The sequence below is a fragment of the Cynoglossus semilaevis genome, chromosome 9, assembly GCF_000523025.1.
Source record: "Cynoglossus semilaevis isolate Cse_v1.0 chromosome 9, Cse_v1.0, whole genome shotgun sequence".
NCBI classification, from domain to species: Eukaryota; Metazoa; Chordata; class Actinopteri; order Pleuronectiformes; family Cynoglossidae; genus Cynoglossus; species Cynoglossus semilaevis.
In genome coordinates, this window is record NC_024315.1 from 9,058,020 (window position 1) to 9,072,819 (window position 14,800).

General features: G+C 39.9%; 1 protein-coding gene across 4 annotated transcripts in view; it reads left to right on the plus strand.

Moving 5' to 3' along the window:
- The window catches only part of grin2bb (glutamate receptor, ionotropic, N-methyl D-aspartate 2B, genome duplicate b), a 68,039-nt gene that overhangs the window by 864 nt on the left and 52,375 nt on the right, over positions 1 to 14,800 (plus strand). For 2 of the 4 annotated variants that reach the window (XM_025058952.1, XM_025058954.1), the window contains exon 2: positions 5,377 to 6,011. In XM_025058952.1, the coding sequence (XP_024914720.1) occupies positions 6,003 to 6,011 (9 nt within the window). In that variant the 5' untranslated portion in view covers positions 5,377 to 6,002. The other 2 variants (XM_025058953.1, XM_025058955.1) reach the window with 2 other exon arrangements.

The following is a 14,800-nucleotide window of genomic DNA, read 5'->3' on the forward strand; positions in this document are numbered from 1 at the left end:
TCAGTGATGTGACACCGAGGTATTTAAGTTTAGATCTTCACAGGCTCTCCGTTCATTCTCAGCAGGGTTAATCAGTGATGTGACACCGAGGTATTTAAATTTAGATCTTCACAGGCTCTCCGTTCTCAGCAGGGTTGTTACACTAGCACCACATTATCCACCTGTCTCAGGTAGGTCTGTCAGTGGGTAATGGGGACCAGTTCCACTCCCAGCCTTAGTTGTAGGATTGATAGTGAAGTGGGAGCTGTCCATGACACTGCAGTTATGGCTGTGAATGTTGAAGAAGACTCGACTGTACTGCTGGTGATATAAAAGTTGTTCCAAGAACCCGAACAATAAAAGACCACCAGTTGCTGTATGTCCTCCTGTCTCTGTGATGTGAAATGATGAGCTTTCGTTAGTGAGATGTAGCCTATGGTGCTGTTGCTGTCTTAGTCTCTGTTTTCTGTGGAAGGTTGTAAAGACTCAGACTTGAGAACAACATTTCTGCTAGATATGTTGTCTGCTGTAGCTTGGGGGCTTTCCTATTATTTACCATTTTAAACACCCTGCGCTGCTGTGAACGGTGCTAGAGAATGAGTCCACCTGCTAATTTAATCATTATAGCTACATTTGTAAGATTGATTTGAAGCACTATAAACTTTTTTGTCGTTCCTATGTAGAAAAATACTATGGCCGAGTTCTTCCCCATGTCCACTTATTTATACATTTTAAATTACTGCGTTCTCCCTATGAACGGCCAAATAATAATAATAATAAATATATTTACACTGTATGTATCAGTCAGTAAATTCAGTGAACATAGCCTGCACACTTTATGAAATCATATCAGTTTGCCACAAAAGCAACAGTTAGTTTATAGTTTGATGTATGGATGGAGAAGCAGATTAAAGAGTCGTCACTACTTAAAGCTGTATATACAGTAAATGTTGATCTTTTACCAGTCATGGTGACTACAAAGTCTGACAGAAAAACTCTGGAGAAAGTCTGCAGTATGTAATGCTGTCCTGAGACTACATCTGTGAATCACACATCACCAAACATCCAGCTCTGAAACTAGTTAATGAAACTTTAAAGATGAAAGTGACACAGGACATTTAATCGATAAAAGCTCTATTATTATGTTCTTCACAACTGCCAACAACATTATTCTCGTTAGATTCGAGGCAGCCTGGTTGTTTTAGTGCAGATAAATAAACCAGTCACCACCATTAAACCATCGCAGTGATTAAATATCCACTTTATTTTCCTGCCTGGTGTCAATAGAGGGAGCTATTGGTTTCTCTGCAGAAACAGTTGTTCAACGAGTGAAGCAACAGCTTTCTTTTAGTGAAGCATCTCTAATTCACAATACAACAGAGGGACCCACCTCCACATCTCTCTCTCTTTCTCTCTCTCTCTCTCTCTCTCTCTCTCTCTCTCTCTGTGAGGGGGAGGAAAGCGAGTGACTGCAGTTTGAGTTGAGCTCAGTGCTCTCGTCAGATCTAGGTGTGATCTCGTCTCCACTCTATCTCTGGGTAGGCAGCGGTCTCAGCATGCACGCCAGCCTGAGCGCCGTGTCCAACTGCTGTGCTGGTGAAGGGCTGCAGCTCATCTGAGGGGAAGGTATCAGCTTGCCTTGAGGAGGACAGAAGATAGAAGAAGACTGACCAGTTGCAGAGAGAGGGGGATATAACTGAAAGCCCTCCCCTCGCCTCACTAAACACAGCCAAAACGGAAGGCTTTGGAGTATTCAATTTTTTCTTTCGCTTTATATTTTTTTTATTCCTCATCGCGGTGCTGGGAGGTGCTTCATCTTTTCATATAGTCTCTCTCTCCGTCATGTGCCTTCTCATCTACTTTTCCATCTACCTGGTGTACAATTTCCTCCTTTAATAAATAAGATACCAGATAACAGAGGGAGGAGTTTTGATTTAATTTTTGTCCACCCCTTGCACCCCCCTCATCAAGCCGCCTCATACCTGTCAGTCCCTCCTTGCCTTTTCATTTCCACCGCTGCCCTCATGTCCCCATCCCACCCTTGTCTCTGTCTCTAAAAACTTTGTGATTATGTGAACTTGGATGACATTTTTTTCCCTAAGATAACTAAAAAGAAAAAAACACGAATGACTCTTTTTTCCCCTCCTTTTCCTTCTCTTTTATTCCCTCCACACCCATTTTCTTTGCATCACACTCCTGCGGGATTCTTAAATTTTACTCTAGGTAGGTTAACAGTTGTTTAGTGTCTGTCTATCTGTCCGTCTGTTTGTGTGTGTGTTTGTGTGTTTGCTTTACGTATACAGAAAACACACTTGAACACACAAATGCACTCTCACACTGAACTATGCCTGAAACGACAGCGTTCATCAAGTCAGTATATCTGTCCGCTCTGCATTGTTTTCACATTCTCCTCCTCGGTTTTCCTTCTCATCCTGACAAAGTCAAGTGTTTGTTTGGTTTTTTTCTCCACCGTTGTCTCTGATCACAGTTTGTTTCTGTTTCTTATTTTCTGTCTCTTTTTAACAACACGTTAATTTTTCATTTGACCTTTTGTAAGAGGAAGAAAAAGTAGCCTCGAAGGAGAATGAGTTGAATATTCAAGCAGTTTGCCTTGATTTTTTTTATTTCATATTTTATTCACCCAAAGATGTGGGAATTTACTACAATTATAAATCAAGCATTCTGGGGTTTGCTTTAAAAAAAAAGAATTAATTTGCCATAACAGTTCATGTAGATTCTGCTTTGCATCATTTTTATTTCACCAGGCCATTACGACCCATTAGCACTTTTATTGTTATTTTTTGTTGCATATACATTAAACTTAGTCACACACATTATTACCCACAGCTTTGCACTGCTACACTTGTCAAAATTGAATTCCTTTTCTTTTGTCATGTTTGATTTTTTTTTTAAATCTTATATTCAGACCCTTAAATTTTATTTATGTTTTTTAATTCCTAAATTCGTTCGTCTTTCTCCACTCGTCTTCTTTCTCATCCTCTGTCAGGCAGCAGAGACTGAGAGTTGGCATTAGTCGGATGTTGGAGAGTGGACACAGTGGCCAAAGCCTTGTGGTGTAATCCAGGTTTACTAAACTAAATGAACGAGGTTTTGAAATAGACAGACTGATAGACAGATAAAAAAAAAAGAAGGAAGAAAGCCCTTTCCCCATCTCATCCCCTCTCTGTCATAATTGTTTCTTTTCTCCTTCCTTGGTGCTGTTTTTGGTTCTCCACACTGCCACACCTTTTTGGGAGCACTGTATTTAAAGATTAAACACTGCTAACTGTCTTCTCAGCCAGTTTTGAGCTCGTAGAAACATTGAAATCCACGGACGTTAACCTGACGTTGCCCGTGTTGTCGTCGTTTTGGTGGGGGGAAAAAAAAAATCCCACGCAGTAGCGTAGGCCCACAGCAAGCACTTTAGTCCTGTGTTTCTCATGGACCGATGAAGGAGCCTAATTAATAGCTCTTTCCCAACCGTTCTGAGAGTGAAACCTCGTCATGAAGACAAATGAAGGACCACTCGATTTGCTCTGTCTTTGCTTTTGTGTCTCAACTCTGCTCCTGTGTAAAACATCTCCACTACAGTCAATAAATTATGTGTTACAGAAAAGAGGTAATTAGGTGAGTAGTGACTGAACACAGCACTCACTTCTTCCTCCTCTTCTCCGCAACTGTGTATGCACTTGCATGAGCAGTTGGTGTGTGTGTGTGTGTGTGTGTGTGTGTATGTGTTCAGGAGTGCAGCTAATGAAGCAATGTTATGTGCACGTGTGCGTGTGTGTGTGTCTGTGTGTGTGTGTGCATGCTGCTGATGGCAGTGTATTCTGCATGAACTTTGAACAGCAGGTTCTCACTCAAAGGTATTTTTATATTTCCCTCCACATTTGCTCCGTTAAACCTGACTTCACCCTGCTGTGACTAATTAGCTGTTCATCAGGCCGGGACTTTGATCTTATCCACCTCTATTTTCTTCCATGAATTGCATGTATTATTAACTCTTTCGTGTCACCCGGGCAGGTAGTTATTCAGATTCCAGGCACTAACTGCATCAGCTCTGCTGCTCCGTTAGACCAGCGCCCTCTTCAGATGCATGACTTTAACTTCATTTCCTTACTTGCCATTCTATACTTTATCTTTGTTGTTGATTGTTTTTTATTATTTTTATTTCCAAACCTGATCTCCCTCCTCACCCCCCGACCTCCCTCCTCCTCCTCATCTCTACGTTTCTTTTGGTTTGTGGCTCAGTTGATCTACAACAGATCTCTGAGGGAGACCAGATCCTTGGAAATGAGTCCGAGATCGACTGTGACTCATGCACCAGCTTTTCCTTTATTAGACTCTTCAGCATGACCTTGGTGATCACACAGCACTCTGTATGACATCATAGACTGTATGTTGCAGTGCACGTGGTACTGAATAATGTGATCCCAATGCTGTGTTGGCTTTTCTTCCCCCTCTTCTCATGTTTGAGAGTAAATCTTCAAAAAGTGTCAATGAACTCATTAATTATTAATTTATTAGGCAGTAAATACTGGGATTATAATCACATAGACAATGAGGGCGGATTATTCTGTATTCCCTGAGCCGTGTTATGTAAAGTGTGAACCAGGGACTGATGAAGCCTTTCTGAATGAACCCAGAATACAGTGTTCATGTTCAGGACATTTAGTCATTACATTAAACTTCATTCTAAATAATATTTACTTTATATTATTATTCTCCCCCTCAAATAATCCTGAAAAAAATAGTTTTGTAAATTTAGTGACAGATCAGAGCCTCAGATTGGTGATTTCATCCTGTATATACTTAACTTGGTGTCATTTGAAATGAATGTCCCAGGTGTTCAGTTAATAATTATTGCTGATATGTATTTAAATAATATTTATTTTAAAAATGATACTAAAAGAGTCCAAAAACACCAGAAGAACAGTAACCTTCAATAATCATCCAAAAGGAAACAAAGTTAACTCGTCTTAGTTAACGTTTTATTTTTAAATAGGATTCACTCTGATCCTAATGTTCGTCACAAACCTAAAAAAATGACCCATTGCCTGTTTTGTTAGCTTTGAAATAAAATAAAAAAACAAGTTAAAATGTATTCTTAAATTTCCCAAAGGGAACTCCCGGGGGATTAATAAAGTTATCTGTCTGTCTATCTGTCTAAACCAGAAGCATCTGCTTTGATCAGATGAAACAGTCACGTCAGCATCACATTCAGACTGCACTGGTCGTGGGCATGTAGAAACAGCAGCCTGCCTGAGTTAAGCCTTGACCTCAGAGGCAGTTGACTTGTGAAAACACACAGTGGTCCTCAGTCTTGAGGCACAGCACATCTGTCCACAGCCACACGCTGCCATCTGACTCTGCACTTCTTCTTCTCCCCCCCTTCAGACTGAGGAAGAGGAGAGCGCAGAGCGGTCTGGAAAACTGATCACCATGACAGGCTAGAGCAAGCGAAGGCGCAGATTGAAGGGAAGCCAAGCCAGAAGGAAGGAAAGAAGAGGAGAGCATCCACACACACACACTGCTCATCTCCAAGGCAACTGTGTTCACACACACTTTTTTTGCAAGGAGACCGCAGAGAGCTGCACTGCCAACGTTGGACAAAAGAGAGATTGAATCAGATGGAAACGGACAAACAAAAGAATGTCCATTCTTCATGCTTCGTCCACCGCCTTCTAGTTTCCGGTTCATTCTGACTTTTTCAGCCCTTGGTCACATTTTCTGGCAGTTTCCTCTGAAAAGAACTTTTTCATAAAAAAAACAAAACAAAAAAACCCCCCACAAAAGTACAGTTTTATCCATTCAGAAAAAAAAAAATCCTCAACACATCCCACGTCCCACTGTTGGACACCTTCACCTTCCTCCATCCGCCTGCAAGACCCCCTCCATCAGTCTTCCTTGTGTGACTTCATCTGCCTACTATCCCTCCATCTGAGGCTATGAGAGGAGGAGCTGAATCCCAGATCACTCCATCATGCCAGTTCTGAAGAGCAGAGAGGAGATCCGGGCTGGCAATGTTCAAGGTAGGCCACAAATGTCTGCAACTAGACCCAAACACTGACTTCAGTCTGTGTAAACATGAACACGGGGCTGCTGGGTTTCTATGACAATATGATGATGACTATCCTGAATTTTCCTGAAATGTTGGAGCCTGTCATTTGCTTTAGTTAATTTGACTTTGAACCCACATTTCTAGGATCGTCAGGACAGAGGATATTTGTTTTATTTAGAGACTGAAGACTGTCATTTCTGCAGCTCCTGCTGTGATGAACGCCTGAGCTGCTCAACAGTCTTCGGTTGCTTCATTGCTCCTTTGATTCCCAGATATTGACAGATACACCTTCACTGATGCAGTCTTCACAGGTCGTTGGCCTTGAGCATCTTAGAAATCTGAGCCTTGGGTGGATGCTCCTTTATATCTAGTTCTAATCTTCCACCTGTTAACTGTTAAACTACATTTTGTTTTTGTCTCACTTGGACTACTTTTTTTTCTTGGACACTATTAAGATTATCCCTAAAAACACTATATATTTTAACTTTCATATACAAAACTGAGATTCTAAAATCTGTTGATAGAAAGAAGACGACACATGCTCATGTTTGAATTCATTTTGGTTCTGTTCTTACATCTCTAATTGTAGATTACAGTTGTCATTTTTTTATTTGTGTTTATTCTCAATTATATTTTTGATGAATATTTTTCATGTTCAGTATTTATAGGAGCCAACACACATGCACTCAACTGCTCAATATAGTGCTATCAAGTGTGTTTAGAGCACCCTCTGCAGGGCTGTAAAGGGAAGCCACAGCTCTCTTTTTGCTGTTCTCTAAAATTGGTGTAAACGCGTTGCAAATTGCGTCCACAACATTATTATTTCAAGGTAAAAGCCTGTCATTATTTCTGATTTGTTTTCCAAACACAGTTAACACAACCATAGTCCTCGGGAAAGAGAGAGACATAGAATTTTTTGAAGGATTCTTTTGTTGTTCTTTTGTGAGGAAGCTCAGCGTTGAGAAAAAAGGATAACAAGGCAGTAGCTTCAATAAACCCATCAAACGATGAGTTGTACCTCACAGGGGAAAAACAGGTCTAGACAATAGCAACCAAATAAAGCAGAGTCGAGCCAGAGCTGGAGCCGCTTTTATTACCGTGCCTGGGCTCCTGTCTGCAGCTGCTCAAGAGTTTCACCGATAACAGACTCGTTTAGGAGTCGACGGAAAGTAAAAATGAAGGACTTGTGTATGTGACCGAGCAGCCGGTACAGTCAGCTGATAGTGACGTCACACATAACATTCATGAAACTCTAAGCCTCTATCAAGGATTCACAGTCATTTCCTCCCCCGTGTGCTGGGGGTTTAAAAAGAAATTGTGTTAAATCCCGACTTCTGTCACAGTGACCACCTCCTGCCACTGGAGGAGCTCCAGGGTGTGTCTCCTGGAGGCAACGTAGATTAGAGTCTTGGCTTTTTCCCCTGCACATTGTTGTGAGAAGTTTGCAGCAATCACAAATCTGAAGTGAGCGTTTTTACCTCCACAGACTCTAAATCTGTTGTAACGGCCTAATTATGACGTGACTTTATTGAAACATGACTTGGAGGAGGGCTGTGACAGCTGCTGTGTGCCTCCCTCACAAAACAGCTGCAGGAGTGAGCGCAGACCTGTGGTGTTCTGCCCCATAATCAGTGGAATTATTAACATGGAAAAATGGGACGAATGGGACACTGACAATTTAGCTTCAAAGACTTTAGACATAAATGTGCTCCTTGATGATGGTACGTGAAGTGTGTTGAGAGTTGCTTTCAAACGTTTGCTGAAGCTTTTGTCCTCTACGGTATTAATCAGTCTGAAGTCTCCTCACAATCCATTTGACAGTTGTGTCAGACGTAGACTTTCTCCACAAATGTACTAGATGGTTGAGATGGCATTTTAAGCTTGAAGCACTTCTTGAAACTAAAACTCTTTCCTGCCGTGTGTGAATAATGTGTATCCACTTAATGTACAAGCAGAAAAAGGTGGAAAGATGGTGGAATTATGGGATGTTGGGTGCATGTCATCAAAAATTCTCAAAATGTAATCTGATGAATCTTAATTGAAATAACCTGGCTAACATGGGTGACAGGTCTATTAAAAAAGGAAAAACAACCATAAGTAAGTCTAAAAATATACAGTTACCGTCTAACATGAGAATAATGTGACAGTCTATGTTATGAATTTTGAAAAAACCTGATTGTGGAAACTTTTCCAGGCAGGAAAGAGATCCTGTTCAGGTTTTCATGTGAAACACGAAGCACAGAGAGTGTGGAGCTGTGAATCATGGCGGCAGAGATGTTGACAGTAGGCCTTTAAGACCAGCCAGCTGAGTCAGATTTGAATATGAGCCTCGTGTGTTGAAAAATGTTGATTGAGACTTTGAGAGATTACAGGTGCTGAGCCGCCTGGTGTTGATTGTTTACTCAGAGAGGGAGCAGGAGGATGTGGAATGGACAGTGTCCCAGTTCGTCAGACACACTGTCAACACACAACAACACACAACAACACAACTTCATCACAGTTGTAAAAATAGGCACAACATTTCACCAGTCAGTCGTCAAATTTTAATTGCACCAATTAAAAAAAACATTGTTTGATAGAACAAAAATGTAACAATGTTATACTGTAAAAGGAGACTTCCCTCATTAATTTAATGTGGAAATATTTTTTCTTTTAGATTAAATTGCTGTAACTCCTCCTGTGAAGAAGAATATTTTAAAAACAATTCTTGACTTACACCACCTAAGTCTGGTGTTATTATCTTGGAGTTAGCCTTTAGGGAAAAAAACCCCAGTTGTTGACGCTATTATAACCTGTTTATTTAGTAAAATATAGGTAGCTATAATGGATAATTAACTAATTTTCTTGCCCTTGTGCAGCCAAAACTCAGGTCTGTTAATCCTGGGTTCATTCTAGAAACTTTGTCTGAATATACATCTGTACAGCTGTCTACTGACATTTAATTTTTTTTTTACAAAAATCCCCCCCAAAAAAATCTCCATATCTCCTTCCCTGAGTTGGTAGTGATCCCTCAAGGTTTTGTACAGCACCACGGACAGCTCCTGCGTTGTGATTAGTCAGAATCTCTCATCAATCTCACTCTACTAATTTGTTGTGAGGTGGAAAACGGAGCCCAGAGGAGGTGCAGTGGTTTCCTTCTCTCTAATGTTACTTGATTTATACTACACTGAAGTGTAAATGGGATTATTGATCAGTAATGCACGGCGTTAGATGGCCATAATCAATCACTGAGTGTTGAATCTGTTGTGTAGTAAGGATTATTGTGCTGGCTGTTTTTCTGAGTTAATCACACATGTTATTACAGAACTTGATCTTTATCAATTGTTTATCAAACGATGGCGGTGATGATGGATGAGTTTTTTGTGCAGTATTTTAATGGTGAAGCTGCAAAAAGTCCCTCCTGCAGGAGTGTGCAGTTGGCCGTTAGTTTAAACAAAGTTGTGTTGTTGTTGTTGATCAGTGACTGATTCATAAATATGGTAAGCCTTTAAGAAGGACTTCCCAGTGTGGGGTGTGGAGAGCCGTTGCTAGGCAAATACAGCAGGGCAGATTTATTTCATCTTTCCTTTATTTTTGCCGGTGGAGAAATTGCATTTAACTTCCACTGTTCAAATGACAATCACAGTGTTCAAAATTGAGTTCACTGAAGAGTGAAGCGTGAAGTGTTGTGAAGGTGTGAACTTGGAGGGGAGTTGGGGGGGGGGTTCTGAAGGAAGGACTCCTGATTTCAAGTAGTAGCATGTTATAAGCCACAGTTAGGTTTTCAGCCAAAAATAGAATTAAAGCTTCATCTTTATTTTTTATTTAAATGAGATAATACATATGTTTTTCCTGATGTGTTTCCTATGTTACGTTAAAAAGACTGAGAAATGAAAAAAAATCTGATGTATTTTAAGACATTTCCTCATATTTATTCTTAATGACAAAGATTTAAAAGATTTTTTTCTTGTAGAACAATGTAAAGATGTTTGAAGCTGTAACTGACTGATATAAATGGACAACAAAAGGAACATTTCCTGTTCATTTCTCACACTAAAAACATTTGAAGGCTCTTCTGAAAATCTAAAAAACGTTTTTTACGCCAAAGAACTGGAGTTATAAAAACCGGTCGCTCGTTTTCTGAGAACAAACCAACAAAGAAGATTTGAGTGTTTAAGGGTCAGGGTTGTGGAGTTTGATTGCTGAGGAGTCTGGGTAAATGTCCTCAGAAGGCTGTCTTGAACACATGTGAGGACGATTCCACATACACAGAACACCATGTGACACCCGTGGTGTTGTTGAAAGGGAATAAACAGCTTATAATTAAGTTTTAAAGATGTGAATTTTAAAAAGGTTGGAGAAGTGCCGGCTGCTTCTGTGCATGTTTTTCTCTTACTGGTGAGTGACGCAGACGAAGGTGATCAGCGAGGCGGCAGGCGAGGCTGAAAGGGTAGCTCGAACCCGTAGGGGGTAAATTGGAAGCAGACAAAGAGAACCAGAGGTGTGTCTGGTCCTCTGATGACACATTTAGGCCTCGGCTGTTGGGGAGTGCAGTCGCTTTTATTATTGTGATTTGTTTATTAGCAAATTAGTGCAACGTAGTTCGGTCTATCAGCCAATGTTCCAGACTGGGATTAATCCACTGAATTATTTGGCAGCAGATCAGTATCAGGACAAAATGACTTCTGTTCCAGGATGTTGATGTGAATATTTGTAACCTGAGTTCAACTGTATCAGAGCTTTTGGCTGTTGTTGTTACTAATTTAGTATTTGACATCTTCATGCCTCTTTAGCTGCTTTTCTTCATTTCCAGACATTTAATGAAGACTGTTAACATTTATAGAAATGAACCTTTGACGTAAGTTAGGTATTTATGATGAATAAGTATCGTATTTTCCGGAGTTGCTCTGGAGTATAAGTCGCTTCAGTGCCCTCTAGTCAGTGTGAAAATAACGAACATGTAAATTATTATTTTAATATATGTCGCAAACCCAGCCAAAGGATTAAAAAAAGTGCGACTTTTTGAAAAACCAATAATCCTTAAAATCCTTTGACTGGGTGGCCAGTTGATTGGTTGCACAAAAACCAATAATCCTTAAAATCCTTTGCCCAGTCAAAGGATTTTGGCCAGTTGATTGGTTGCATATTTTAATCCAAATCAACACAGCTAGATTTTAGATAGACAGCTGATCTGCAGCTGTCCATGCCTCTGCCGGGACAGGCTAACATTTAAGAGTTTAGACTAGTATAATTAGGCAGTATGACCGATTGATAATTTTATTTCTTTACATTTTAAGTCAGATTTTAAACAAACTCATTTCTCGTTGTCGTGATCCTACGTGTTCTTCAAACTGCAGAAAGCGAAGCTCACAGTTAAGTAAATAGTAGAACTTAAACCCCTTTGTTAAATAATTAATCACTTCATAAATATATCCCCTTCAATGCTGACGATCGTAGAATTGAATTATTTATAATTGGTGATGACCACAAGGAATTCCAGCTAACACTAACAAACCGACCTGCTCACATTATGCAGATTTCTTAGGAGGTCAGGGCTGGAGACTCGTTTTATATGGAATGTGTCCTTAAAGGTAAAGTTACAGGATTTAGGCATGACGCAAAGAGAAGACCGAGAGAGAGAGATTTTTTCATGGCGCTATCTATATTGCTGCTCAGTGCTGTTGATAACGAACACATTTTCTCATATCAGATGTGGATATAAAGTCCAGTCAGGTTCTCTTTTCTTAGATCATGCTTTCATTATAGCAACAAGGGCACAGTTTTGCTAGTTTGATACCTGCTTGATTTTTCTGTATGGAGGTTCAATGGCATGTCTGAAAAAAAACAGAGGCTTATTCTATGCAAAGGGATAAACATTAAATGATGGATGGATGGATGGATGGATGGATGGATGGATAGATGGTATTGTGGAGTGATAGTTAGCGCTTGTGCTTCAAACTGAGAAACTATCTTAAAATTAAATGGTTACTCTGTTCTGATTGGTTGATGTCATTTTTATTAGGTCCTGTAAGGCGCTGTCTTCAGTTTAGCATCGATCTTAACCACTGTTGCTGCTGTTAGCCCCTGGCAGCGTCAGATACATAAATATTAAATGGATGTTTTTTTCAAATGTAAGTCTTCACAGCTTTGTGTCTGCTGTGTTTTTAGGCTCATAACGTGACGGACTTGTTAATTAGAGTGTATCATTTGCATAACACTGGTGTGCTGGCACACGGGACTTTGCTTATAGGCATGACAGCCACAGGTGTTAGCGGTGGTGTGAGGATACCCTGAGGGAGAGTCTGGTCTTTGGTCTGAGTGTGTGAGGCCTCGGGTAATTAAGAGGAATTATAGGAGCGACTGAGTGGGTATTTAGGCTGTTGTTACAAGCGCTCCCCTGAGTGGAAGGAGCCATAGGCATGCTATAAAATCCTCAGGAGAGTGGCGGCCATTGAAGGCTCAATTTGCGAGACCCGTGTGGAATGTGGACGGAGAGACGTCTTTAAGGTTTTCACCTCTAAAGTATCAGCGGTATCAGCAGAATGGATTGAAGTAAAAGGTGCAGAGTAGTTCATATGTTCGTCAGAGTATGCAGGACCGCGGCGTCGCTGCGTCGTCAGAGTGTACAGGACCGCGGCGTCTCTGTGCACTGACACGGCCACAGGTATAGTACATGCATATTATTACTGAGTGTGTTCAGACCCTGTGAGGCTCTGAAGGTTCTTGCGTAGCTGCAGAGAGGAACATGTCACACTGGTGCTAAATTAAGTCCAGAGCAAGAGAGATAACCTCAGTGGAATAAATGGCTTCAATGAGTTAATGAAGACCCCGGGGAAAATGGTTTCTGCCTCAACCCAGCATTTTTTCACCTCTGTGCCTCTGGGTGTTTAATACGTGTGTGTGTGTGTGTGTGTATGTGTGTTGTATGGTAGTGCATAGTTGCCGTGTGTGCTGTTGTGATCTCTGTCATTTGACTTTCTTCTGACAACGAGACCATTATTTCTACAGAGCAGAGCCGCCTCAGTGTGACAGCACAGGTCTGCTGGACATTTATCTAAAAGTGCAATTAGCAGAGAGAGAGAGAGAGAGAGAGAGAGAGAGAGAATTGTCTTCCTGCCTAAAGTGCACATAATGAAACACCCAAGACCCTCTTCAATAATGTAGGAATTTCTGCCGTCTTTTTGCCCTTATGCAACATTCTAGTGAGATGACACATAATTCAAAAGGAAAAACAATATGAGATAATGAAATAGTCTTCACCTAAGGTGCTGGTTTACCTTTGCTGTCATGATTACCTTCATTGATTGTTTAACTTGACAGCACAGGAAAATGTTCACGTTCCCCTCAGGGATACGTAACACATTTAGGTCCTAAAGAAGAGCGTTGCGTCAGCAGGGCCATGTGGCATCAACACTGCTCCACGTCACTACGACCATTCTAATCATTAGCTGTTTGGGATTAGAGACCAGTGATTGTTGTTATCACTGGTGTTCAATTTATTTTACACAAAGTCTCAGTCAACAACCGTTTTTCTCCGACGTTAAGTATTGCCCAATGAGGAAATGTATTGATTTATCAGTCGACTAACAAAAATCAGGCACGGTCAAAGTCCAGTCATTGATTTTGTTATGTGGACAAACAAATGAGGACGAGAGCCAATCAAAACCATGTCCTGCTGCCTGGAAGAAAAAGAAGTATGAATGAACGAATGTGAGTTTGGTGACTGTGAATAAGGCCAGTCGTCACTCTGACTGTTTATGGACTGTGGGAGAAAAGACGTGTTTTTAGTAAAGAGTAAAAGAAAAAAAAAACATACAACTGTGTTAGTGATTTTCCTAAACAACAACAGAAATGATAACACACACACACACACAGACACACACGTGGATATTTAGACTGAAGTGATGACAGTGACTGAATCAGTAAAACTCCCATCAACCCTGGGGTTGACTTTGTCAGAGTGAATAGAATAATTACAGAGGTTGTAAATAGAAAGTGTGTTGGCTGCCCCCTACAGAGTAGTCATTATAGCTGCATGACGTCTGATTACCTGAGTGAATACAATCACACATCAAACACCTCTGAATGACAGACCAGTGATGACGTTACTACCTAACACATATGCACCACTAATTACATGTGTAGTTATAAATGTGTCCATATATTTAAATATGATTATATACATAAATATGTATGGTTATGTGTAAGCATATATATTTATATCTGATGTATGTATATGTACATATATGTATGGTTATCTATATGTGTGCAGATATATTTACGGATATATGTATGGTTATCTATATGTGTGCGGATATATTTATATCTAATATATGTAATTGTACATATATGTATGTATCCATATACGTATACTGTATATGTACATGTATGTATGCATATATACTGTATATGTACATATATGTATGTATGCGTATATTCTGTATATGTACATGTATGCGTACATATATACTGTATATGTACATATATGTATGGTTATCTATATGTGTGCAGATATATTTACGGTGTATCTAATATATGTAATTGTACATATATGTATGTATGCATATATACTGTATATTTACATATATGTATGTATGCATATGTACTGTATATTTACATATATGTATGTTTGCATATATACACTGTATTTTACATATATGTATGTATGCTTATATGCTGTATATTTACATATATGTATGTATGCATATATACTGTATATGGGCATATATGTATGTTTGCATATATACACTGTATTTTACATATATGTATGTATGCATATAT